Source organism: Monodon monoceros, unplaced genomic scaffold (genome assembly GCF_005190385.1).
Source record: "Monodon monoceros isolate NGI ecotype Baffin Bay Population unplaced genomic scaffold, NGI_Narwhal_1 Super_Scaffold_3, whole genome shotgun sequence".
Classification (NCBI taxonomy): domain Eukaryota; kingdom Metazoa; phylum Chordata; class Mammalia; order Artiodactyla; family Monodontidae; genus Monodon; species Monodon monoceros.
This window is the reverse complement of record NW_021703780.1, coordinates 24,701,346-24,726,923: the sequence shown is the minus strand read 5'-3', so window position 1 is coordinate 24,726,923 and position 25,578 is coordinate 24,701,346. Positions and strand designations below refer to the sequence as shown.

General features: G+C 43.1%; 2 protein-coding genes across 4 annotated transcripts; one reads left to right on the top strand and one right to left on the bottom strand.

The window, feature by feature from the left end:
* Positions 1-766: 766 nt before the first annotated feature.
* On the top strand, positions 767-8,097 carry LOC114907849 (boLa class II histocompatibility antigen, DQB*0101 beta chain-like). 2 transcript variants are annotated; one of them, XM_029243884.1, is made up of 5 exons: positions 832-957; positions 2,381-2,650; positions 5,806-6,087; positions 6,595-6,705; positions 7,727-8,097. In XM_029243884.1, the coding sequence occupies exons 1-5, from the start codon at positions 849-851 to the stop codon at positions 7,732-7,734; spliced, it is 780 nt and encodes a 259-aa protein (XP_029099717.1). In that variant the 5' UTR covers positions 832-848; the 3' UTR covers positions 7,735-8,097. The 2 variants fall into 2 exon arrangements, with proteins under 2 accessions (XP_029099716.1, XP_029099717.1); XM_029243883.1 differs by lacking the exons at positions 6,595-6,705; positions 7,727-8,097 and having other exon boundaries at positions 767-957; positions 5,806-6,584.
* A 4,984-nt stretch (positions 8,098-13,081) lies between these two features.
* On the bottom strand, positions 13,082-24,201 carry LOC114907848 (HLA class II histocompatibility antigen, DQ alpha 2 chain). Of its 2 annotated transcripts, XM_029243882.1 has the most exons (6): positions 24,051-24,176; positions 20,268-20,417; positions 19,878-20,126; positions 19,139-19,420; positions 18,708-18,881; positions 13,082-18,540 (listed from the first exon to the last, which is right to left on the bottom strand). In XM_029243882.1, exons 1-5 carry the CDS (start codon positions 24,130-24,132, stop codon positions 18,727-18,729), a joined length of 918 nt encoding a protein of 305 aa, XP_029099715.1. In that variant the 5' UTR covers positions 24,133-24,176; the 3' UTR covers positions 13,082-18,540; positions 18,708-18,726. The 2 variants fall into 2 exon arrangements, with proteins under 2 accessions (XP_029099715.1, XP_029099714.1); XM_029243881.1 differs by lacking the exon at positions 20,268-20,417 and having other exon boundaries at positions 24,051-24,201.
* Between the last annotated feature and the right edge of the window lie 1,377 nt (positions 24,202-25,578).

The following is a 25,578-nucleotide window of genomic DNA, read 5'->3' as shown; positions in this document are numbered from 1 at the left end:
TTGCTACATCAGTGCAGCTCAAAACCATCTCCTTCAAGAACTCTGCTCTTCCCACCACAACTTAAGGCTCCTCAGAGTGTCTAAGATAATAAAAGTGAACTTGTCTGCAACAATGATTTTCTCTCCCTGAAATATGATCCCCACTTATTTTCCCTTACCCCAAATCCCAAGAACAATAGGTTTTAAATAAATATCACAGGGCTTCCCTGGTGGCGCAGTGGTTGAGAATCTGCCTGCCAATGCAGGGGACATGGGTTCGAGCCCTGGTCTGGGAAGATCCCACATGCCGTGGAGCAACTAGGCCCGTGAGCCACAACTACTGAGCCTGCGCGTCTGGAGCTTGTGCTCCGCAACAAGAGAGGCCGCGACAGTGAGAGGCCCGCGCACCGCGATGAAGAGTGGCCCCCGCTCGCCGCAAGTAGAGAAAGCCCTCGCACAGAAACGAAGACCCAACACAGCCAAATATAAGTAAATAAATAATTAAAAAATATATCACAGAGATGTCTACTCTTGAATCATTTTTTTTCTCTTCTTGTTCTTTAAACTCCGAAGGCATTCAATCTTCAGATCATTCAAAACTGCAAGGACTCTTCACCCGAAATGTTCATCCAGTGTAATTTGATGAAGACAGAGTGCCAGGCATTAGATTGAGAACCTTCAAAACAAATGTCTGCCCAGAGATACATGAGGTACTTCAGCTCCAGTGCTGATTGGTTCCTTTCCTTGGGACTCTCCAATCCTGCCATACATGGAAGCTTTCATAGGCTTTTATTCTCTAAAGTAGGCACACCAGATCCACTGGGTGTGAGCTGTGTTCACTACCATTACTTCTTCCTTTGTTCTCAATTATGTCTGGGACGGTGGCTCTGCAGATCCCCAGAGGCCTTTGGACAACAGCTGTGATGGTGATGCTGACGGTGCTGAGCACCCCAGAGGCTGAGGGCAGAGACTCTCCACGTAAGTGCAGGGCAGCTGCTCCCAGAGCCACCACTCTGGGGACCAGGCTCTGAGGGACACTTGGCCTGGGGTGTGATCTCAGAATATTTCCTCTCTTCGGGGATGCGAGCTATGTTACATTCTCATTTCCACCTTCTAATGACAAAGTGAGGACAGTCCCCCTCCCACAGGCTTAAGCCTGGGGACATTATAACAGGGAGGAGGAGACAAAGTGTGTATCTACTACAAGTGCTGGGACAAAGTGAGCATGGGTATTTTGTTTTAAAGAATTTCTCCAAAGAAGACACAGCAGGACTTGTCATTTCAGGATCCCCCAAGACCTTGTCTGGACTTAATACTATGGGATCCTGGGTTGGGGAAATGTAGGGCAGCAGTGGTCTCTGTAGTCTCAGAATTTGAGGAAAAGGACTCTACATTCCTGACTCTTGAGTGGAGGGTTCCTGGAAGCAAACTCCTGGTGTTTGAGTGGAGCTGACTGGGTGGCCACCGACAGAATCTTAACCTCAAGTTTCACTGATTTATGGTCAAATAGTGACTTGAGTGGTATTCAGAGACTTGAGTTGAGGATGGATGGGATTTAGGAGAAAGGAGAACGTAAGAAGAGAAATATGTATATTGAGAAAGCATTCATTTCAGACACAGGACTAGTAGCTTCAAATAAATTCTCTCTCAATCTTCCTAACACCTCTACGTGTAGATATAATGACTTTTTACACAATTATACTTACGATACGGATACTCCGTTAAGTAACCCACCCAAGCTGGTAACTGTCTCCGTTTAATTGGAATCCAATTTATCTGTTTTGAAAGTCTGTGCACTTTCCGTGAATAAACCATCCTTTTTAGGACTAGGGCCGTGTCGGTCCCTTCTAACTACAAAGGAGTCGGGTCGGGGTGGCAGAAACCCACGCATGGGAAGGAAGGCACTTTGCCAGGGACCCAGAGAATGTGCCTGTCAGGATGAGGACAGGCTCCATTCTACAGCTCCTTTGTTATTCCCTTGAAGTCTTGTGCTTATGTAGACACTTGTTTGTCTCTGAGGTTCCCAGGATTTCGAGGGAAAATGACATTTCATGTGAGAACGTCCTGATCCCTCTAAGTACAGAGATGGATGTAAAACCAACCCGATAGCTCTGTTTACTCGGTTCTCAGGCTCAGGCAGGGATCACAGGTCCCAGGGCTCCCCTCAGAGACAGGCCTCCTCGCACGAAGGTCATTCTGGAAGCCCTCAGACGGGACGGGAGGCCTTGGAAGAGCCGCCGGGAGGCTCCGGGTTCGCAGCGGGAGGCGCAGGGCTGGGCTGGGCCGGGAACCCGGGGTTGAGCGGCGGGTTTCAGGTTTTTCCGACCCAGCTGGCCACGGGCCGACATCGCCCCGCCTGCCGAGCGGCTGCCGCCTGGCTGAGCGGCGGTGTCTCTCGCAGAGGATTTCTTGTACCGTCATATGGGCCTGTGTTACTTCACCAACGGCACGGAGCGGGTGCGGCTCGTGAGCAGATACATCTATAACCGGGAGGAGTACGTGCGCTTCGACAGCGACGTGGGCGAGTACCGGGCGGTGACCGAGCTGGGCCGGCGGACCGCCGAGTACTGGAACAGCCAGAAGGACATCCTGGAGCGGACACGGGCCGAGCTGGACACGGTGTGCAGACACAACTACGGGGTTGGGGAGAGCTTCACGGTGCAGCGGCGAGGTGAGCGCAGGCCGCCCTCCGCGGGGCGCACCCTCCCCTGCCGAGACTCCGCGCGGGGGTGAGGGGGCGGGGCCGCGGGGGTGGGATCCCCAGGCCCGCGGAGGGGACAGCGAGACCTGGCGTCCCGCGCGGAGGGCCGGGGACCGAGGGCACAGCAGGGAGACGGAGGTTGGTAGCCCTAGAACATTCCCCGCAGAGGCGGGTCCAGGACTGCTCAGTATGGCCCCAGCTCTCGAGAGCCTCGTCCTGCGCAGTTCTTTCCACTAATTCTGCACGTTCCCGCCTCGTGCCTTTGGCTTCTTTGCTTCCCGAAGCTCAGGAGCTCAGCCTGGTGGAGTTAGGGCTGCTCCACGGCTGCTCTCAGGGCACCTTACACACGTGGTGATATATTACAGCCATGAAAGAATACATTTTCACTTTTTGGTTTCAAATCATTATTCATCTTAATCCTGGTTTCTTAAATGGATGTCACTGTATCACTTGTCCCGGCCCTCTTTCTGGCAAGGGACTGTCTTAATTATCCCTGTGTGCCTAGTACCTGACACATTGGCAGGTAGTATGAGCTCCATAAACTTTGCTTAAATTAATGAATAAATGTTCTCTGTTGCCCAGCCACTTAGGCTCAAGAGAAAGCATAAAGGTAAATAGGGTTTTAAAAACTGACCGTATTAATCATTCTTTACGATTTTGCGTAATGCTTTATAGTAAACTCTTATTGACTTGGATCTTAACAATTTAGAATTCGTGGATGCAAAGCCTGAGGAAAAAAAGTGTTTAGTAAAAATAGAAACAGTACTTGAGTGTTGTTATAAGGCAACGTTTTAATTTCTTAGAAAAGCTCAACAAATGGCTGATATCAGAGCTGAAGTTTTGGGGTAAATAAGTTGATGCCATTTAATTACTGAATAAAAATTGTTTCAGGTTCCGTTGGCCTGCCTATCCTCTCTCTCTCCCTGCCAGCTCCCCCAACATCCACTGCAGGGGTAGACATTCTGAAAGTTAATTATACCAGTTTCATGAGCACCTGTTGCTAGGCAATTGTCTTACCAAACACTACCTATACTATGCCACTTAATTTCCTTGGTGTTAGCAATCAGGATCACCACTTTATATATGCTAATATTGGTACATAATAAACAGCTTAAGTAATTACACACAGTTATTCACTGTCTTGAAGCCTCCCCCAAATACACAATAGGCATCATGTTCTTTACTACATGTATATAGAGTCTAATGGAAGCAAAGCCTCGTTTAAGCCAGTTGTGACCAGAAGCAGCAATGAGTCTGTTCCTGCTTATTTTCAATGTTAGTGGGACAAAATGATACATTCAAGGGATTGAAAACTCACTGATTAATCCCTAGTCTGACCCTGGTGTTCTCTGTGTATGTTCACATAACTTTTAGCTTACTTTACCCTATCTTGCCTTCTCCTTCATTCTGATGCCACCAAGTACATACTTATATTTTTGCTATTTCAGTTCTTTTTCCTAAAAATTATTCTAAAATTTCTCTCTTGAACTTGTGACCTCCATTTTTTACTCCCAATCTGTTTAAGACGAACAGATTTTATAAGTCCACTTGGCTGACCATGACTTTAGTCAGAGCCCAGGAAGAAGAACCTGATCAAGAGTTAAAGTCCAAACTGAAAACATGATTCTTTCCAGATGATGGCTCACGAGTACCATGTTATTGAGGTGACGAGACTGCCTGCCGACCTCAGCAAGTCCCAGTTATATTGTATGTTCATGTGACATGCTCACTAGCCCGGGCCAACTTCTGCAAGAGTCTCAGAATATTTTCTATAGAGAACATACATGATAATTATGTCTGATTTCAGAGCAAGGCAGTTATTCTTAATAGCAAAGGGATGGAGTAGGGTTGGCAGCTCACTTGAATGTTAAAAGAAAATTAGGGGAAAAAAGTAAATGAGAGTACGTAATGTATTATCAAATAGCTAAAACACTACATGAAATATTTACTATAGTTTTGCACTAAGGGAATGAGGGAGATGCAATAAAATGGCTGCAGAGATAAAGGATAATACGTGTAAAACAGGTTGGGAGGTGTGTCATATTTGACCATGAGTAGCAATCTGAGAAGATAAAGGAATCGAGGCATGGTCAAACATGATGTTTTATCAGTGTTACTTGTTTTCACGGTTTCCTTTCTTTTCCTTCAAAAATTACAAACTTTTGACATAACACTTGTGGTTCTTTTTTGTTTTTATTTTTTGCTTTGTCTTTGTTACTAGATTGCAAGTTCTGTAAAGGCAGGGGCCACAGTTTGATGTTTATCTTTGGGTCCCCAGTGCTTGTCAAATTTATATTTGTTGAATGAATGAATGAATGAATCAAATAAAGTATATGTGGCATAAATGAACTCGAGATGGAAGTGTAGGTATTTAATTATATAAATTTTTGTGGGGAGTTCGCCACAGAATGGCATTTGAGCTAAGATGAGGCTAAAAACTGAGAGGGATGCTTTGTTGACCGGTAAGAAGTGCTCTCGCTCTCGAATTCTGTATTACAGGGCTGAGGGTTATAGACGTAGCCTGTTTGAAAAGCACTGCTTTGTAGGAAGGACGTGATGGTCACTGTTGTCCCATTTTACTGGACATAGAAATGTCTGTACTTTCTTAATTCTCAGTCCATGGGGCCATGACTACTGTTGATCATCTCATGGCCAGCAGGTGGGAGTCAAAGTTGCTGGATTTTCTCTACTGTGGGGAGCACAGAACCTAACAGAAAACAGTCTCACTGACCTAGCACAAGTCACTAGAGCTTATCCTCATGGTCACTTCTAGATGGGAGAGCGAGGGGGAACAAGTCCAGGTTTATTATTTTATTTAAAAAATGTTATAAATAGTGGCTTGTATAATATAGCAATTTATAATTTTAAAGTGCTTCATTTTTATCAATTAGTGTCAACAGAGTAACTCCCATAGAATGATTAAAACTGTCTCTTGAGACTCTGAAAAGTAAACTGACTAATGTTTTTATTCAAGCTAATAAAGTGGTCCAGGTTAGATCCAAATCCAAGATTTGGAATCCAAGGGTCTTTCCACCCTGGTACCAGGGAAGGACTCTTCCCGGTGCGGAGACTTGCTGCGTGGTCTCACATCTCACTGTGTCTTTTCCTGTCTGTTACTCCCTCAGTGGAACCTACAGTGACCATCTCCCCATCCAGGACAGAGGCTCTAAACCACCACAACCTGCTGGTCTGCTCGGTGACAGATTTCTATCCAGGCCAGATCAAAGTTCGGTGGTTCCGGAATGACCAGGAGGAGACAGCTGGCGTTGTGTCCACCCCTCTTATTAGAAATGGGGACTGGACCTTCCAGATGCTTGTGATGCTGGAAATGACTCCCCAGCCAGGAGATGTCTACACCTGCCATGTGGAGCACCCCAGCCTCCAGAGTCCCATCATGGTGGAGTGGTGTAAGGGGCACTTGGTTTCCTTTCACCGTGGGGCCCACGGGACAGGGGCAGATAGAGCTTCCTTGGTCCATCCCATCTCATCCCTTGTCCCCAGAATCCCTACTGAGCTGGAAATTACAGGACACAAGAGTGCCTCTTGCCTCATATTAAGGGCATCAGAAGAATCCTGATCTCATTGTCTTTCCAGATACAGGGAGCTCACTCCACACACCAGGGCCCCAGAGCCCAGCCCTGGTAGCTCTGAAGGATTGACTGGTGACCAGAGTCTTAGGGCGTAAGGTTATGGATGTGTCCCTGAGGAGCAGGGATCCACTTTCCCCTTCTCCCACCCGTCCACTCTGTCCAAGGATCTGTTGGCGGGTCCCTCCCCTAGGGGTAGTCAGAATGGAGAACTAGGTTCCCCTGGCACCTCCACCTCCTGTATCTCAGACTAGACTTTAGGCTTCTCAAAGGGACACCCCGCTTTGGTGTGGGGACAAACCCTGACACTCAGGCTCTGATCCCTAGGGGCACAGTCTGGATCTGCCCAGAGCAAGATGCTGAGTGGTGTCGGGGGCTTTGTGCTGGGGCTGATCTTCCTCGGGCTGGGTCTTGTCATCCGTCACAGGAGCCAGAAGGGTAAGGAGCTCTGGGGAAGGGGAGACGGGCTGTGACTGAGACCCCCTGTCCGGGGAGGTCTGTGCCTCTACATATAGCTCTTTCCTCCTGACCCTGGAAGGAAGGAGACTAGGCTGGTGGTGGGCGGAAATGGAACGACCTAGGGAGACATTGGAGTCTGATTTTACTGGTTGAAAAGTAGCCCTTTCACAGAGGTGACAGGTGGGATTTATTCTAGGGCTTCCTTCTAGTGACAGTTCCATTCATTTGGGGAGATTTTATTTTAGGGCAGTTAAGGCCTTGTGGGTGGAGAGGATGGGTAGGGAAGAAATATATTTCAAATTAAGTTGCTTATCTCATTTCCCTTTGGGGTGGGTGAGACACTGCTGTTTGTGTCATGAGACCTTTTGTGGGACCTCCTGGGCCTCCACCAGCAGGTACTGCTTTTGCTCTGTTTCACTGGGGGTTATAGGGACAGGTAAAAGAGGGAAGGGTGTGAGGTGAGTATACCTGGGCACAATGGTCTCATCCATGGCCTATTTTCTGCTATGGGATCAAGGGTTAGGGGAGAAGTTCACCCAGTTTCTGTAGGAAGCTCCTGAGGTTGTTCTCCAGAATCAGGCCATAACTTTGGTGGCCTCTTTCTGTGAAACTTGGAGCCAGAACTGTGGTGTTAGTGCTAGACACCAGGATGATACCCACTTTGTGCCACATGTTGGTGACTACTGCCTGTGGGCATTTATAGTGACTGAAAGAGGCTATGCGTGGTGGAAAGAAGGTGAGTTATTATCTAATTTATTAAAAGTTTGACGTCTTCATGTCCCCCAGAAGGATAACAGCTGCTCCCCAGCCTTCCACACATCTGCGTCAGGCTGAAGTGTTGTGCCCTCTTCAGCTGATTCACCTCTACACAGATGTTAGGGGAGGTGATGGTGACATGCCCCGGACCTCAGCTTTCTCTGTCGGATGCTGCAGGCCGAGAAGAGGTGAGGGGGCACGTCCCTCAGGGTGCCATGTGCTGATCACTCTCTCTCTTCTCCAGGGCACTGACTCCTGAGGACGCTTTGACGGGGATTGGTTTTTGCTCTTCTGTAATAGCTGCCTGTTCTTGCCCAGAATTCCCAGTTGCCTGTCAGCCTGTTCCTCTGAGATCAGGTTCCTCCATTAACTCTAACACAGTCACCAGGTTACCCCTTGCCCTGCCCCAAGAATTTGACTGTGATGCTGCTTCCTGCAATGACCCCGGAGCCTCTGCCAGTGTACTGCCAACAGCGTCTACTGAGCGTCTACTCAGACCCCAAGGGATTTTTCTGTTTGCATTCTTCCTCTGCAGACTGCTCAAGAGAAGCACATTGTAACCATTACCTGGCTATAGGGTATATCGTAATTAAACATGAATATGAGTTATCTATACCCTGAGCCTTCTTTTTTATTAAGTTTATGCTAATCATATATTTTTAAAATATTTATTAAGACTCGCGCCGGGTTTCAGTTGTGGCACATGGGATCTTCGTTGCTGCATGCGGGATCTTTAGTTGCAGCATGCGGGATCTAGTTTCCTGACCAGGGATTGAACCCGAGCCCCCTGCATTGGGAGCACGGAGTCTTAACCACTGGCCCACTGGACCATAGGGAAGTCCCTATGCTAATCATATATTTTTTATTGAGGTATAATTGATATACAACATTATATTAGTTTTGGCTGTACAGCACGATGATTCAGTATTTGTATATATTTTTGCAAAATGATCACTACAATAAGTCTCGTTACCATCATCACTATAGATTGTTACAATTTTTTTCTTGTGATGAGAACTTTTTAGATCTACTCTTCCAATGACCACCTGTCAGGGTTACAGGAAGGAGGCCTCCCTTGTGGGGAGATTAGATAGTTATCCAGCTGTCAGACCAACACACAGGCTGGGAGCTGGTTGAGAAGCAGGCAGTGCCCAGGAGTCTGATTCAGCAGCTCTGGGTAGAATCCAGAGAATCTCTGCTGGGAAACCACTGGAGCAGATCAGTGGATTCCACAGTGGTGGGAAGAATGAAAAGGACATCTCCTTCATATTTGCGTTTTATCTAAAAGTTAAAAAAAGGAGGTAAGCTTACTAATATTTGAGGTCTAGTGAATCAGACAGTCTCGTGTCACAACTGTCACATAGAATACTGTAGGTAGAGCAGGAGTATTCCATCATTGAAAGCTGCAGGTGTATCTTCATTTGTTCACTCACGTTAGCATGTTTCCATGTATTGTAGTTTACTGTGCCCTCTTAAAGAAACTTACGGACTATATTATTTTATTTTATTTTTATTATTTTAAATAACAGAATTGCAAATGGTAGAATCTTTACAATATTTTGAATGAAATGGGGAATAACCATGATAATCTTTTGTGTCACAGAGAGGTTTGTGGGTTATCCTGGGTCTAAACAATTAAAGCATAGTCCAATTAAAAAAAAAAACTACTCTTTTAGCAACTTTCAAATATACAACACAGTATTATTAACTAGATTCACCACGCTGTACATCACATCCCCAGGACTTATGTATGTTATAACGGGAAGTTTGTGCCTTTTCACCACCTTCATGACTTTTGCCCACCTCTGGCAACCACCAATTCATTCTCTTTATCTATGAGTTCTTTTCTATTAAAGATTCCACGTGAGTTAAGTGAGATTTTATGGTATTTGTCTTTCTCTGTCTAACTTATTTCACTTAGCATAATGCCCTCAAGGTCCATCCATGCTGTTGCAAATGGCAAGATTTCATTCTTTTTATGGCTGAATAATATTCCATTATGTATATATACACACCACAGTTTCTTTATCCATGCATTCACCAATGGCCACTTACGTTGCTTTCATATCATGGCCATTGTAATTAATGCTTCAATGAACATGGGGTGCATAGATCTTTTTCAAGTTAGTGTTTTTGTTTCCTGTGGATAAATACCCAGAAGAGAAATTGCTGGATCATATGGCAGTTTTATTTTTAACGTTTTGAGGAACCTCCATGCTGCTTTCAATAGTGCTGAACCAATTTACATTACCACCAACAGTGTACAAGGATTCATTTTTCTCTACACCCTTGCCAGCACTTGTTATTTCTTGTCTTTCTGATGATAGCCATTATAACATGTGTGAGGTGATATCTTTTTTTAAAAATATATTTATTTAATCTTAAAAATTTATTTATTTATTCATCCATTTATTTATTTATTTTTGTGGTGATACCTTATTGTGGCTTTGATTTGCATTTCCCTATTGATTAGTGATGTTGAGCATCTTTTCACTTACCTGTTGGCCGTCTGTATGTCTTCTTTGGAAAAATGTCTATTCAGATTCTCTGCCCTTTTTTTTTTTTTTTTTTTTTTTGCGGTACATGGGCCTCTCACTGTTGTGGCCTCTCCCGTTGCGGAGCACAGGCTCCGGACGCGCAGGCTCAGCGGTCATGGCTCACGGGCCCAGCCGCTCCGCGGCATGTGGGATCTTTCCCGGACCGGGGCACAAACCCGCGTCCCCTGCATCGGCAGGCGGATTCTCAACCACTGCGCCACCAGGGAAGCCCCTCTGCCCATTTTTTAATCAGACTTTGTTTTGCTTTTGAATTGTATGATATTTTTATACATTTTGGATATTAACTCCTTAGCAGATATATAATTTGCAAATTTTTTTCCCATTCAGTAAATTTTCTTTTCGTTTGGTTGATAGTTTCCTTTGCTGTGCAGAAGCTTTTTAGTTTGATGTAGTCTGACTTGTTTATTTTTGCTTTTGTTGCCTTTACTTTTGGTGTCAAAAAGTCATCACAAAGGCCAATGTCAAGGAGCTTACCATCTATGTTTCTTCTAGGAGTTTCAAGGTTAAAGGTCTTACATTCAAATCTTTAATCTATTTTGAGTTAATTTTTGTGTATGGTGTAAGATAGTGGTTCATATTCTTTCTTTCTCATGTAGCTGTCTACTTTTCCCAACACCATTAATTGAAGAGACTTTTCTTTTCCCACTGTGTATTCTTGGCTCCTTTATCGAAAATCTGTGTACGGGTTTATATTTGGGATCTCTATTCTGTTCCATTGATCTACGTGTCTGTTTTTATGTCAATACTATATTGTTTTGATTACTATAGTTTTACAATATATTTGAAATCAGGGAGCTTGATATCTCCAGCTTTGTTCCTTCTCAAAATTTCTGTGGCTATTCTGGATCATTTGTGGTTCCATACGCATTTTAGAATTATTTGTTCTAATTCTGTGAAAAAATGCTATTGGTATTTTGATAGGGATTGCATTGAATCTGCTTTGGTCATTTTAACAATATTAACTTCTTCCATTCCATGACCATGTTATATTTTTCCATCGGTTTGTGTCATCTTCAATTTCTTTCATCAGTGTCTTATAGGTTTTAGAGTACAAGTCTTTTACCTCCTTGGTGAGATTTATTTCTAGGTATTTTATTCTTTTTGATGCAGTTGTAAATAAGATTGTTTTCTTAATTTCTCTTTCTGACAGTTTGTTGTTAGTGTATAGAAACACAACAGATTTCTATGTACTAATTTTGTATCCTACAACTTTACTGAATTAATTTATTGCTCTAATAGTTTTTTGGTGGTGCCTTCAGGATTTTCTATGTATACTGTCATGTCGTCTGCAAACAGTGCTTCTTGCCTTCCAACTTGGATTCCTTTAATTAATTAATTTTAATCTGATTTTAGGACTTCTAATACTATGTTGAATAAAAGTGGCTAGAGTGGTCATCCTTGTTTTCATTCTGATCTTAGAGGAAATGCTTTTGGCCTTTCAGTGTTGAGTAGGGTGTTGGCTATGGGTTTGTCATACATGGCCTTTATTATGTTGAGGTATGAACCCTCTATACCCACTTTGTTGAGAGTTTTTATCATAAATAGGTGTTGAATTTTGCCAAAAGCTTTTTCTGCATGTATTGAGATGATCCTATGTTTTTATTCTTCTATTTGTTAATGTGGTGCATCTCATAGATTGATTTGCAGAGGTTGAATCTTGCAGCTACAAAAGCCAGGGCACCAGAAGAGTGTAAGAGCTCCCTTCTGAGAGCTACTGGCACTGTGGAGCGTGGCAGGGGAGAGTGAAATGATAGTGCCCACCCTCCAAGTTCTCTGGAAGGGATTACAGTCAGCCTTTAGATTTGTGTTTAATTAGAATCTTCCCCCTCAGGCTGTAGCTATGATGGTAAGCTAATAGGCCTCTTTCACAGAAATACTGATCTCCCGGGTCTGTTGCTTCTTACTGTGCCCTGGGTTGGTAGCTGTTTAAGAACTTTAATACATTTGTTATAGTTCTTTGTCACCCATGAGCCTAGTGTCACCCTAAGCCAGACAATGTAGAGGCATCTAGCACCAGCTGGAAAAATCAGGGCACCAAAGGTATAAGCTTCTTTGGAGGGCACCAGTGGGCTGGAGCAAGGCAGGGGGAGAGTGCAAAGATTTTGTCCACTGGCTTCTGTTGCATGCAAGTACCTCTATAGCCCCTTAGAATTGTGCCAAACCAGAAACCTGCCCCTCAGGCCAAAACTCCTGGACAAAAAATAAGCCTCTTTCTCAGAAAGACTGGGAATGTGTTTCAGTCTGCTATTTGTGCAGTACCCTTGGGGTGGTAGTCTGCCAAGAACCGTATCTGATTGTTACAGTCCTATTGGACCTAGGAGTGTGAATCTCCCTGCCCTCCAGAACCAGGTGATCCAAAGACATCCCACTGGGTTGCAGCCACAAAAACCAGGACACCAGACCCAAGTAAAAGCTCCCCTGCAGGGAATACTGGTGCTCTGGAGTGTGGCACAGGAATAGTGTGAAGATAGCACCTGCTGGCTAGCGCGATACAAAGTGGGAGTGTAAAGATGGAATCCCTGAAAAAAAAAGGCGTAGAATAAAAAAATAAAAAGGTGTCTGCCCACCTTAGCATAGCAGAGGGAGAGTGCGAAGATGGTGGCTGCCAGCCTCCATCCCTGGGGAGTATCCCAGCAGACCCCTGCTCCTTAGGCTGACACTTTAAGGTCATCAAATGAGCCTCATTCCCATAAAGTCTGGGCACTTTTCAAGTGGCTTCTGTGCTGGGTCCTGGGTCGAGTGAGTCTGTGTGTGAGCCCTTTAAGAGCCATTTCTCGGTTCACTACAATATTGTCTCATGGACATGAGAGCCATTGGCTTTCAAAGCTAGAAGTTTTGGGGACTCATCTCTCAGGTGCAGGTCTTAAAAGTTGGGATGTCTATATTGTGGTGTTCAAACCCCTTGCTCCTCAGGGAGAAGCTCTGGATTTTGAGTTCCTTCCCAGTTGTGGGTTGCTGTACCTGGAGAGGGGTTTATGGAAAGATAATGACTCAGCCTCTCTTGCCTTGATGTGGTTTCCCTCTCATTTGCCTGATGTGCAGGTGTTGTTAAGCCAGTTTTTAGTTTAGTTATTTTTTTTTTCCAGAGGAAATTGTTCCATTTATAGCTGTAGACTGGGTGTGTCCATTGGAGGAGGTGAGTTCATGATCTTCCTTCATCAACCTCTTGTACCAAACTCTTTCAGCAATTTTGAATATATCATCACCTTCTGTCCTTAAACGTAAGATTTCTTTTGAGAAATCTGATAGCATTATAGTTTTCCTCATACGTTATAAGCTTCTTTTCTCTTGCTGCTTTTAAGATTATCTCTGTCTTTGATTTTTTACAACTTTATCATAATACATCTTTGAGAAAATCTCTTTAAGTTGAATTTTTTTTTTTTTTAAGAAAATGTTGGGGGTAGGAGTTTATTAATTTATTTTTGCTGTGTTGGGTCTTCGTTTCTGTGTGAGGGCTTTCTCTAGTTGTGGCAAGAGGGGGCCACTCTTCATCGCGGTGCGCGGGCCTCTCACTGTCACGGCCTCTCTTGTTGCGGAGCACAGGCTCCAGACATGCAGGCTCAGCAGTTGTGGCTCACGGACCTAGTTGCTCCGCGGCATGTGGGATCCTCCCAGACCAGGGCTCGAACCCGTGTCCCCTGCATTAGCAGGCAGATTCTCAACCACTGCACCACCAGGGAAGCCCTTTAAGTTGAATTTGTTTCTTAACTATGAGCTTCATGAACTTAGATATCCAAATCTCACCTCAGATATGGGAAACTCTCAGTGATTGTTTCTTTTCTTTCTTTTTTATTTCTTTCTCTTTCTTTCTTTTTCTTTTCTTTTCTTAAAAAGAGTGATACTGGCAGGGCTATTTTATTATTTATTTACTTATTTTTTTGCATTAAAATTTTTTATTGGAGTATAGTTGATTTACAATGTTGTGTTACTTTCTGCTGTACAGCAAAGTGAATCAGTTATACATATACATATATCCACTCTTTTTTAGATTCTGCCATTGTTTCTTTAAATAAGCTTTATGTTCCCTTCTCCGTCTCTTTTCCTTCTGGGACTCCAAAAATTGACAGAGGGTTACATTTGATTGTATTCCACAGATCTTCTAGGATTTATTCACTCTTTTGCATTCTTTTTTCTTTGTTTTGTTCTGAGTGGATAATTTCAAAGTTCCTGTCTTCTAATTCACAGATTATTTCCTCTACTTGATGGAAAGAAGATGAAAGAATCTTCCTCTTCTTTCCATCAGGCAGAAAGAGCATTTTTTGTTGTACTTTTCATATCCAGAATTTCTATTTGTTTTTTTTTTAAGATTTCTATTTCTCTGTTAAACTTCTAATTTTGTTCATGTATTGTTTCCCTGATTTCATTGAGCCGTCTTTCTGTGTTTTCTTGTAGCTCACTGAGCTTCCTTAAAAGAGCATTTTTGGGTAAATTATAGACCTCCACGTCCTGGTGTCAGTTACTGGAAGACTATTTTGATTCTTTGGTGTGTCATGTTTCCTTGATTTTTCATGTTTCTTGAAGTCTTTCATTTCTGTCTTTGCATTTGAAGTAGCAATAACCTCCTCCAGTCTTTACTAACTGACTTTGGGAGAGAAACACGGTCTGTCCGTCTTGCTAGGGACTCTGAGACTCTCTCAGACCTTTTATGGATATGCCTGTACCACACTTCTTGCTCTCTCGTGGCACAATGCTTAAGCTTGTATGCCTTCTCTTGATTCTGCAATGTACCAGTCTGGCTGCTGACAGCTTCCCTTTTGTTTTCCCAAGAATGTAGCTGAAGCTCAGGTTCATGTTCTCTCCCTGGCCTACAGATTTGGGCTGGCTTTCTGTGCTACTCATTAGTTGTCTGCCAAAGCTCACTCTTGCTGCTGTCAGGAGTGCACACAGGGAGCTGGCCACAGTGTAGGGTGTGTGTGGGTGAGGTGCATGGAGTGTTGGGAGTGCCTGTGGGCAAGTTGATGGAATTCAATGGTGAGGCATCCCCAGTGGCTTGTTGGTGGACATCTTGAGGGATCTGCGCCTCTTTCATATCTTCCAAGAGTTCTGTCTGCCACTTTGCTGGCCTCTACTCACCCCCAGTAATGTAAGTTATGACTCACTACTCTGGATGGGGTGAGAGAGAAATGGCAGTTTCCCGCACAGCTGAGGAAGACAGGTGTTCACTCACATGCTCTCACTTTCCTTACAATTATCCTTACAGGATAATTTGTGAGTTGAGAAGGTCTCTCTTGACACCAAGCTGTGCTGCCTTGGGGAGGAGTGATGCTTTTCCTCCTACCCTCTCCAGTGTGTCCAACTTGTATTTCTTTGCTCCAGTGGTGTGCTGGAAGTTCTCCACTGGAAACCTGGACTTCCACAAAGGCTCTCTCACCTATGAGTAATTGTCTAAGACTGTTCTCCGCGGGTTCCCAGATAATAGCTAAGAGGGGCTGAGCCAGTTCATGGGCCATTGCAGGGTCCCTAGCCATGTCTGAGGTCTGTATGCTTGTTATCTGATGCATGGTCGGCAAGACTCCTCCTGGATTCCTTAGCATATGGTGTTGGATCCCATAGCTCCCACAAAGGTATCTTTATCCAGGAATGGATACCAAATTGTTGTTAAAAGGGGGATATGAACGAGAGACATCTTGTTCGACCATGTTGCTGATGCCACTCCCCAAGTACGTTCCTGTTTCCTGATTAACAACCTCACTTAACTAAGTCATATTCTTAATCAACTTCCAATAAAGCTATGTGTGCTAGGTACATTTTATATTCTTTTATGTCTAACAGTATTTTATCCTTTCTTCATGCCTAATTGTGATTTTGAAAAGGTATACATTTATTAATAGAAAATAATTTTCCTTTAGAACTTCCAGGCCTTTCTCATTATCTTTATGATATAAGTATCTGATGGTTTAACAGTGTCTGTTGTATGTTTGTTTTGTTTCCCTCACTGGGATATTTTATGATCTTCTTTTAACACTTGAGATTCTGAAATTTTAAAAATGATTTAAAAAAATTTTAATGTATCTAAGAATGAGGTTTTTTTCATTAATTTTGCTAAATATCTGAAAGTCCCCATTCCATGTAAAGAATTAGGTCTTTTATATCTGGAAAATTATCCTTTACTTGTTTTCATAAATTTCCCCCTTCATTTTTCTGTTTCCCTCTCTAGCTCTGTTACTTGATGTTGCCAGGTCTATTCTCTGTGTCTTATCTTTTCTACCATATATTACATTTCTTTGTCTTCTTTTTCAGGGAGAAAATTTCAAGGAGGTTTTCTTGATTTAATTTTTATATTACATAATAATAATTCTATTATTATAATTTTTATATTATTCTATTGTTTTTTTCATCTTCCTATTACATTTTCCAATTTTTTAGCCCCTCATTATTACTTTTATAGAGGAAGTATCTTTTCACTAAGGATTCTAATTAGAAAGAATTGAAATAACTTGCTTGCTCTTACATAAACTTTCTCACTAAACTGTAATAATTTTTGTTTTATTTTATTGTCATACTCTCTTTTTAAAAAGTAATTAATTTGGCTGCATCAGGTCTTAGTTGTGGCATGCGGGATCTTTCATTGTGGTGCGCGGGCTCTTCATTGCAGCGTGCAGAGTTCTCTAGTTGTGGCAAATGGCCTCAGTAGTTGTGGCGTGCCCTGGGGCATGTGGGATCTTAGTTCCCCGACCAGGGATCGAACCCACGTCCCCTGCATTGGAAGGCAGATTCTTAACCACTGGATCACCAGGGAAGTTCCTCATACTCTCTTTCATACTGTTAGATTTCTCAAACATTTGCTCTGCCCTCTTTAACCTTGTCCTTCACTTACTGTAAACCATCTTGTTTCATCTCAGACATTTATACAAGCCTTCTCTAAACACCAAATTATACTTGGTTCCTGTGCAACACTCTCTCACATTACCTTGTTCTTTTCCTTTATAAATTCTTCAGAGTTTGTACTTGTATGTTTGTGAAACTGTTTCACGTATGTATGCTTCCTCCTATTGGAATGTAAATTCTTCAAAGACAATAAATGTATCTGTTTTCACATTACTTTAATACACTCAGAATGTAGTATGGTATGTAACACAGCATCGCTTCTAAGTGACCATTTTTACATTATAGATTGAACTAGTAATTATATTTAATAAAGTTTGGGGTTTAGCCCAACCAATAATAAAGTGAGCATTACTTTGCTTTCTTTTGCTATTATTCTTTGTTGTATACACACTCTTTAGGGTTACATTTCTGAGAGGTTCTATGGTGTAGAACAGGATTTGGATACTCAGTGTTTCTTAACTGCAATACAAATAAGGAAAACCTTAGAAACCAAAATAACTTCAAACAGAATGCTTCTCTGCTTATTTTTTCTTTTGGCTTTCCTGGAATATCTAAAAAAACCTTTGTATTATGGAACATTTCAACTATATACAGTAATAGGGAGAATAGTACCATGTATCAACAGTCCAGTTTAAAAAATGATCAGTTCATGGACAATTTTGTAAATCCACCCATTTAATATTATATGCATACTGGGTTATTTTAAAGATAATCTTAGACAATATATAATTTCATTGATAAATATTTTACTATGAAAATCTAAGATATAACAACTTTTTAGAAATATAACAGCAATGCCATTACCACACCTAAAATTATTTCTGATTGTCTCACAATAATTTTTTTTGTTTGTTTGTTTGTTTTTGTGGTACGCAGGCCTCTCATTGTTGTGGCCTCTCCCATTGCGGAGCACAGGCTCCAGACGTGCAGGCTCAGCGGCCATGGCTCACGGGCCCAGCCGCTCCGCGGCATGTGGGATCTTCCCGGACAGGGGCTCGAACCCACGTCCCCTGCATCGGCAGGCGGACTCTCAACCACTGCGCCACCAGGGAAGCCTCTGTCATAACTTTTAAAAGCTATATTAAGATGAGTACAGACTTATTTCTTGGTTTTTGTATTTCTGCTATAACAAATCTACACCATGGGAGAAGAGTATATATTATCTTCAATGATGCCTGAATTAGGGGGGTGGGTGACAGTGCCAAGAATGGGAACAGAAGGAAGAGAGAAATAATAATCTCAGCTAAGATAACAACATATTATTAGTCTACACAGGTTGCTCTTGTGTTACTGGGCATGAAACATGATCTGAGAAACGAAATTAAGGGGCCTAAAGCATAAGGGAACAAGGTCCTAGTCAGCCTTGAGATGAAAGACAGGAAAAGTTTCAATAAAAGGAGGATTCATTGCTTCCATGATGATACTGGATCAGGGTCACTAGGGATTAGGTAACTGGGTGGAATACGCCAGTGATCCCACGGTAGGTAACTATTGAGAACAGAAAAAAATCATCAGGTGGTCAGGGGGAGAATTCCGAGGTCTACGTGAGCTTTAAGGGATAAGTCCCAGAGAAGAGGTGAGAGGAGGAGTGTAAGAGGAGAGAAGCCATATGAAGACAGTTCTAGGTCATCTAGCATGTCCACTCTTCTGCTCTGGTAGACGGGCAGTGCACCTGCAACAGGCCAGACATGAGACTGATGAGACCTAGCGGCCTTCTGTGCAATCATCATGACCTTTCCCAGTTCTCCTCAACTTTTCAACCACATTTGAGTCCACAAACCTCTTCCCACTTTCTTTCCTCCTATACTGTCTCCATTGCTGACAAATCTGAATCCTTACCTTCCCTTTTGGGTGCAACTCACAAGGGCCCTTGGTGTCTGGAGGGACCACCTGAGCGCAGGCCTTGGATGATGAAGACAGTGCCCACCACGATGCCTACGAGGCCCACAGTCAACCCCAGTGCGCAGACCACAGTCTCTGTCAGCTCTGACATAGGGGTTGGAATCTCAGGTTCTGCAAAAGTGAAGTTGTAAAACTCAGAATACAGAGTGTTGGTTCATGTGCATGTGTTTGGGATGGGGCAGGAGGTGTGGTGTTCATTCTACAAAGACTCAGGGCAGCAGGCTTAGGGAAGAGAGGGAAGTATATCTTTAGAAACACTTGAAGTGTGGAAAACAAGCTCTGGACCATGTGATTTAGGGGCTAAAAGGCAGGACATTCTGTACTTGATAGAGAAGAGAAAGTATCAAAGGGGTGGAACTCGTACATACCCCAGTGTTTCAGCAGTGGCTCATCCAGGCCCCAGTGTTCCACTTTGCAGTCATAAACATCATCGTCAGAAGGGAGGAAGGTGAGATAACTGATCTTGAGGAAGGAAAGGTCATTCTTTGTGAGGAAGCTGATCTCAGAGACACCCTCTCTGACTGTGTGTCCGTTCCTCAACCATGTGATGTTGATCACAGGAGGATAGATGTTGTCCACAAGACAGATGAGGGTGTTGGGTTGATGCAGCAACACAGGGAACTTAGAAAACACAGTCACCTCAGGAACCTCTGTGGTGAGAAAACAGCACTGATGTGAAATGAGGATAGCTCTGCCCTGAGGTTCTGCATTGCATCCTGGGGGAGCCCTCCCACCAACATTTCCCAGTCTGACAGTGGAAGAGCTCTTGTTTCCCTTTTGCTTGCGAGATGCTATTCACTGCCTCTGCTTTATCCCCATGTTCTCTGTGGGCATGCTTGTTAAGGAGCGAGGTCTGTGGGACTCCTCCTTGAGGGATTCAAGGGATATGTTATGGGAGTAGGGATCCTTATATTACATGGAAATATGTGATCTTTGAGAAGAGGGAGGATGAGGGTTCAGTAATTACTATGAGAAAATCTGGGGACTCCTTGGAAAGGAGAGAGTTTTATAGAGTGGTGAAGGGTATCTCTCCTTAGGGAACAAGAGAGTGAGGCCTGGTATGAAACAATAGTTTCAGTAAAGAGAGGCAGAATGGTGGACACCTACCATTGGTAACAGGGGTAAAGTTGGAGCGTTTAATCAGGATATCCAAGTTATGTTTCACCACAGCTATGTTTCTCAGGGCACCCTGTGGGTCAAAACTTGTGAATTCGCTAAACACAGGCAGCCGCCAGACAGTCTCCTTCTTCTCCAGGTCCACATAAAACAGCTCATCTCCATCAAATTCTTGGGTGTACTGGCCAGAGGGCCCAAAAGACTGGTAGATAGTTGTGCCATAGGACGCAACGTGGTCAGCTGATAAGTGAAGGTGAGGGGCAGGAAGGTGCAAAACAGAGGGAGAGGAAAGAACCATGTTAAACAAAGTTACAGAAGAAACAACTCTCAAACATTGTAGTCTTCACCTCTGGCACAGTCTCGAAGCAAAATTCCCAGCACCTGTTTCCTTCGCCCTCAGTGTTGGTAGCTGTCCTGTTAGAATCCAGTCTGTCTTTCCACTATAACATATGCTCAGAAGGGTGGACTTTTCACAGGCCCTGTTTACTGCTATTTCCTGCATGTCCAGCTCAGTACCTGGCACATTGTAGGCTTGTGATAAATATCATAATGGAAAGAAAGAAGAAATAAGGGAATGAATGAATGATCATGGTGTTAGTTTACTTCCCTTTGCTTCATAAGTTTTCTTTCTCACTTACTTCTTTCATCAGTTAATAACACATTCATTATGGTTCCTCTCCCCTCAGGACTGGCTCAGAGCAGAACGTTTTCTATACAAGATTCATTTCTTATTGATTGATTGATTGATTGATTGTGGTACGCGGGCCTCTCACTGTTGTGGCCTCTCCCGTCGCGGAGCACAGGTTCCGGACGCGCAGGCTCAGCGGCCATGGCTCACGGGCCCAGCCGCTCCACGGCATGTGGGATCTTCCCGGACCAGGGCACGAACTTGTGTCCCCTGCATCGGCAGGCGGACTCTCAACCACTGCGCCACCAGGGAAGCCCCATCTTATTTTTTTTAAACCAAGGAAAAGCACACGGGATCTTATTATTTTAAAAGAGTTTCCTCTAACTGTTACAGGGTGTAAGAACGAGTATGACAAGGACAGTGACAGTATTACAAAACATATAAAGAATAAACAGTGGTTTTAAGTTGTCTGTTTTGTTAACAGTAGTGATCCTTAAAGGAGAGTGCTTGATTGCTTCTGAAGTAAGAAATGGAAGTTTTATTTTGGATTTCTGTTATTTCCCACCCCTATTTTTTTCTTTAAGGAGGTTACTAAACTTCTTTTTCTGACTCAACACGTATTTGTTGAGGACTCAAGGTACTGTGCTGCTGTTTTCTTCAAATGGACAATATACTTTTCTGAGGATGCCAAAGCAGAATGGCAACCGGTTCAGTTGGACTCTACTCAAGTAAGCCTGACTGGACAATTTTGTCCAGACACATACAAGCCTTTTATCATTTTCTCTTTCCTTCCTTCCTCAATTACTGAACATCAACAGGGTTTCAGACATTGTGGGAGGCAAAGAGTAAAACATCAATCAGGCATGGTCTCTGCCAACAAGGAGAATATTGATTAACGGGAGAGTCAGGTGAGTAAAGGAGCAAGTACAGTGTACTGTACTGAATTCTGGTGTGGATGTATCCAACATCCTCATCTGACCTTATCTATTAATCAAACCAAATGACATTATCCTTTCATGTTCCTTGGTCTTTGCAGGGGTCTGTTTTTTTTTTTTTTCCCCTGAAATGAAATTATCTGTTAGGATTTTCTGGACACCTCCAGTTCATTCTTTTTTTAAAATTTAATTAATTAATTAATTTATTTATTTTTGGCTGTGTTGGGTCTTTGTTGCTGCGTGCGGGCTTTCTCTATTTGCATCCAGTGGGGGCTACTCTTCGTTGAGGTGAGCAGGTTTCTCATTGTGGTGGCTTCTCTTGTTGTGGAGCACATGCTCTAGATGCGCAGGCTTCAGTAGTTGTGGCTTGTGGGCTCTAGAGTGAAGGCTCAGTAGTTGTGGTGCACGGGCTTAGTTGCTCCACGGCATGTGGAATCTTCCTGGACCAGGGATCGAACCCATGTCCTCTGCATTGGCAGGTGGATTCTTAACCACTGTGCCACCAGGGAAGCCCCAGTTCATTCTTGAAGTTTCTGCTTAGTTACCAACTTTTTAGCTAAGTTCTCTCATTACACATGTTTTTGCTCACATTATAACCTCCAACCTCTCCATCCCAGTGTCCTGCTTTCAAGTCAATCTATTCCTCATCATTACCCAGCATGACCCCTTGGTTGATCACTTAAAAGGCCTTCCAACGTAGCCTCCTTATCCCTATAGTGAATATTCTTGACTCCTTTTCAACCATGAATGTATGCAATTATTCTCTTCATCGGCTACTTGTCCTGAGTTGCCAGCACTGAAGAGCATAGCACTGCTATGCCAACTGGAACCAATTGACTTTTACAGCTTCAGCCTCAGCTGCATCCATTGCCCTGCTCAGCAATACTCCTTCTGTTTTTCTGCACCATTTTCTTAGCATTACTAATCTTAGTACATTCTATGGGGCAGATAGCATGTCTTTTCATTTTTGCATCCCCCAAACTTAGCTTGCTGCGTGTTCAAAAATGTGTACAAAATGTCAATTACTATTCTTGAGGATCACAGAGACTTTGGGGAAGACTGACAAGCACAGAGGTAGCAGAATTATATGACAATCAGAATCAGCAGTGACCAGGGCTGCAGTATGATTGTGAGCCCTAAGCGCTGTTGCATAAGCGAGCTTTCCTCCATAAAAATATTAAAAGTCATATTTTATGGCCATACTGGTATAAGGACAAATATAATCTAGGCTAAATTAAAAATTAAAACATTTTCTTCTACCCTAAAAGTTCATTTTTTTTTCTAATTAAAATAATAAAATATTTTCATGGAGCCCTATAAGGACTGCAGGCCCTTGGCCTGTGTCCCCTGTGACCAATGAGGAAGTCGAGCCTGACCAGGACACTCTAGTGTGACGCTGAAGAAACAAAATTTAGAAGTGCTCTGGAGAAGTACGTGAAACTTCCACTACCACACACGATTAGAATGGGAGCATTCATGGTTAGCAAAGTTGCTTGAAGATTAGAGTAACCCTCCATTTCACTTCCCTTTTGAACTAAGTATCTGGCCTTTCTACTTTGGTTTTTACAAACTCACTCAATGTCTATAAAATAACAAAGATGTGGGCCAGGGATGGATCCTGGAAGGAAAGGAAGACGAAGGAATGTAAGAAAGGAGGGTGGAAGGAGGGGGACAGCAAAGGCAGAGGGGCCTAAGGGACCAAATAAATAATCTGTGCTTGCCCATTCTTCTTGAAGGACTTCCTTAGATGGGGCAAAGAACTGGTAATTTGGGCTAACAATTTGAAAACAGTATAATTTGATTCATCAAGTTTCTTATCATAAAGTTCTCAATTTTAAAATAAAAATAAGGAAATTTCTTACTTTGTTAAAGAAAATAAAGCAAAGCTACACTTGTAACGGTAAAACTAAAAAAATAAGAATAATCTTTGACATTTGTGTGTCTTAATCACTTAGAAAGCATTTCTACACACGTCTTTTACTTGGTTATTTGTGAAGTGACATGTATGAGGTAACTGAGGTTAAGTGAGGACCCTGTGGTAAAACGCCTTGTGTAAAGGCATTCTGCTGGGCTTGCTTACCCTCTCCCCACCTGTGCGAGATGACAGCATGAAAATGTATGTAGATCTGAGACTGAAAAGGTCACCCTTCTTTGTATCTACACAGTATACAGAATTCATGGAACTGTTCGCCCCAAGATACACTTTAGGAGAAATATACAAAAAGCTTCAAAATTTGCTCAGAGAAATTTGGGAGCAATAGTTCATAAAATTTTAGTAACAAAATATCCACTTATGGAAACGTTTCTAATCTTTGAGGCAATAATGAATGAATGCGCTAGAGCCCTCCAGGACATATTCACTGGATCCAATATCAGAAACAGAATAATGTCCTTGGTGAGCTCTGCAACAGCACAAGTAGCAAAGAGAGTGGGTCTGGACTCTGGTTTCCTGCAGGAGGAATGACTCTAAGTTTTAGATTTGCTTAATATTGAGAACGCTTTGAGGAGTCGCTATTGTTTCTAGGCCAAACTCTATCTTTTTTTCCCTTCAATTCCCTGTTCCCCAACTCTAGTCCCCACATCCCTCAACCATGCACTCACCCACAATGTCTTCACCTCCACAGGGGCTCATCATGATGGTCAGGGTGAGGGTCCCCAGAATCAGAGCTCTGTTCAGGACCATCCTCTTTTAAGGGGGTCTCAGCAGTTGCCGTGCTGAGTTGCAGAGCAATGATGAGGGCTGAGCTGAGAAGGAACGCTGTAGACACCCAAACCACACTGCCAGGTCAGGATTTGGCCAATCAGAAAAATCCCCTGTGATGACACCTCAGTTGGCAGATGAAGACTTTGTACTAAGAGGCCTCGAAGGGGCTGGGAAATCTCTTGGTTCTGAGGCGGCCTCCACTCAGAGTGGACCTGAGGGAATTTTCTATGAAAGGAGGGAGGGTATTAAATCAGAGTCTTCTCACTTATGTGTATGCCTGCTGGTGACAAGAGGGCTGGGAATTTCTGAGCAGCCTCGTGGACAGATGAAGTCATCACTAATATGGTGTCCGACAGGATATTCTGGGCTATAACTTCCAGGGTCTCTCCCCTGAGTTCGTCCCCCTCCCTGGCAGGCCCCACCTCCTCCCATTTCTCTTGCCTCCTTATGTGGGTTAACTGTCTTTCTCTTTGCTTCCATAGTGCATATGGAATTCTCTAAATATTGAGTTGAACCAAGTGATTTCTGCTGGTGATAGCCAAGGAATACCTTTGCCTTTTCTACTTTTAGGAATCCAGTTGAGTAAATTATTCTTTTCGTACTCTCAAAAGCTTTTAAAATTACCCAGGGCAATAAAAGTACTTGTAATGTCGTGTAATGCTGCCTAAAATAACTGCATGATCTATCATTTGAATTTTTTCCCTGTCTTGAGTATTCTTTATGCTGTATATTTTGGTGAACCTATCTACTTTTAAAGGAATTTGGAGAGCATTGATTACATTAAAGAAAGCTCTGGCTGGCATGCTGTATAATTTTTTTAAACTTAAGAATGTCAAGTCAAATATTGAGGGTAGAATTCAGGGAATTGTTCTGACTTAGAAAATGTTCTTCCTTTAATCTACTGGATATTTTAATATTCTTTATCCTGCCACATTAAAACCCCAGGTATTTGTGAGGGACTAAGGACTGAGCTAAAGTGAAAGACAATTTTTAGTGGGGAACTTACTTTTTCAGAAGAATTGATTTTCTGTGTGTTATGGAAACCACAGGTTAATGGGGTTCCATTTAGAATCAATCCCCCGTCCCTGTTAGATGGCCCCCAGTTTCTCAGCACTGTCTTACCTCACAGTGACAAAGACTATAAAGAAGAGCGAGACAGAAAAAGCCCTGGCATCTGGGAGCTGCCTGGGACTATTAATTAGGCCTTGGTGTTGCCAGGAGCTGGCCTGCGACTCATAACTAGGTTTTGGTGTTTTCTTGCTGAACATAAGCAATGTCGTATAGCAACAGCATCAGACAGCCATTCTGTGACCATCAGCCTTTCTGCTTTGACTATCAAAGCAGAAAACAAGGCCACTCAGTAATCATGTCTCAACACAGACAAAACATGAACTGTGTCCAAATCACAAAAATGACCAAGCGTAC

Bases quoted from the DNA above. Each gene is read 5' to 3' on its own strand.
- LOC114907849 (XM_029243883.1), top strand. From the start codon at position 849: ATGTCTGGGACGGTGGCTCTGCAGATCCCCAGAGGCCTTTGGACAACA. The intron at 958-2,380 runs GTAAGTGCAGGG...TGTCTCTCGCAG, and splicing joins TGAGGGCAGAGACTCTCCAC to AGGATTTCTTGTACCGTCAT. The intron at 2,651-5,805 runs GTGAGCGCAGGC...TTACTCCCTCAG, and splicing joins CTTCACGGTGCAGCGGCGAG to TGGAACCTACAGTGACCATC.
- LOC114907848 (XM_029243882.1), bottom strand. From the start codon at position 24,132: ATGGTCCTGAACAGAGCTCTGATTCTGGGGACCCTCACCCTGACCATC. The intron at 20,127-20,267 runs GTGCTGGGAATT...TTCACTTATCAG, and splicing joins ACTGAGGGCGAAGGAAACAG to CTGACCACGTTGCGTCCTAT. The intron at 19,421-19,877 runs GTAGGTGTCCAC...TTCTCACCACAG, and splicing joins CTTTACCCCTGTTACCAATG to AGGTTCCTGAGGTGACTGTG.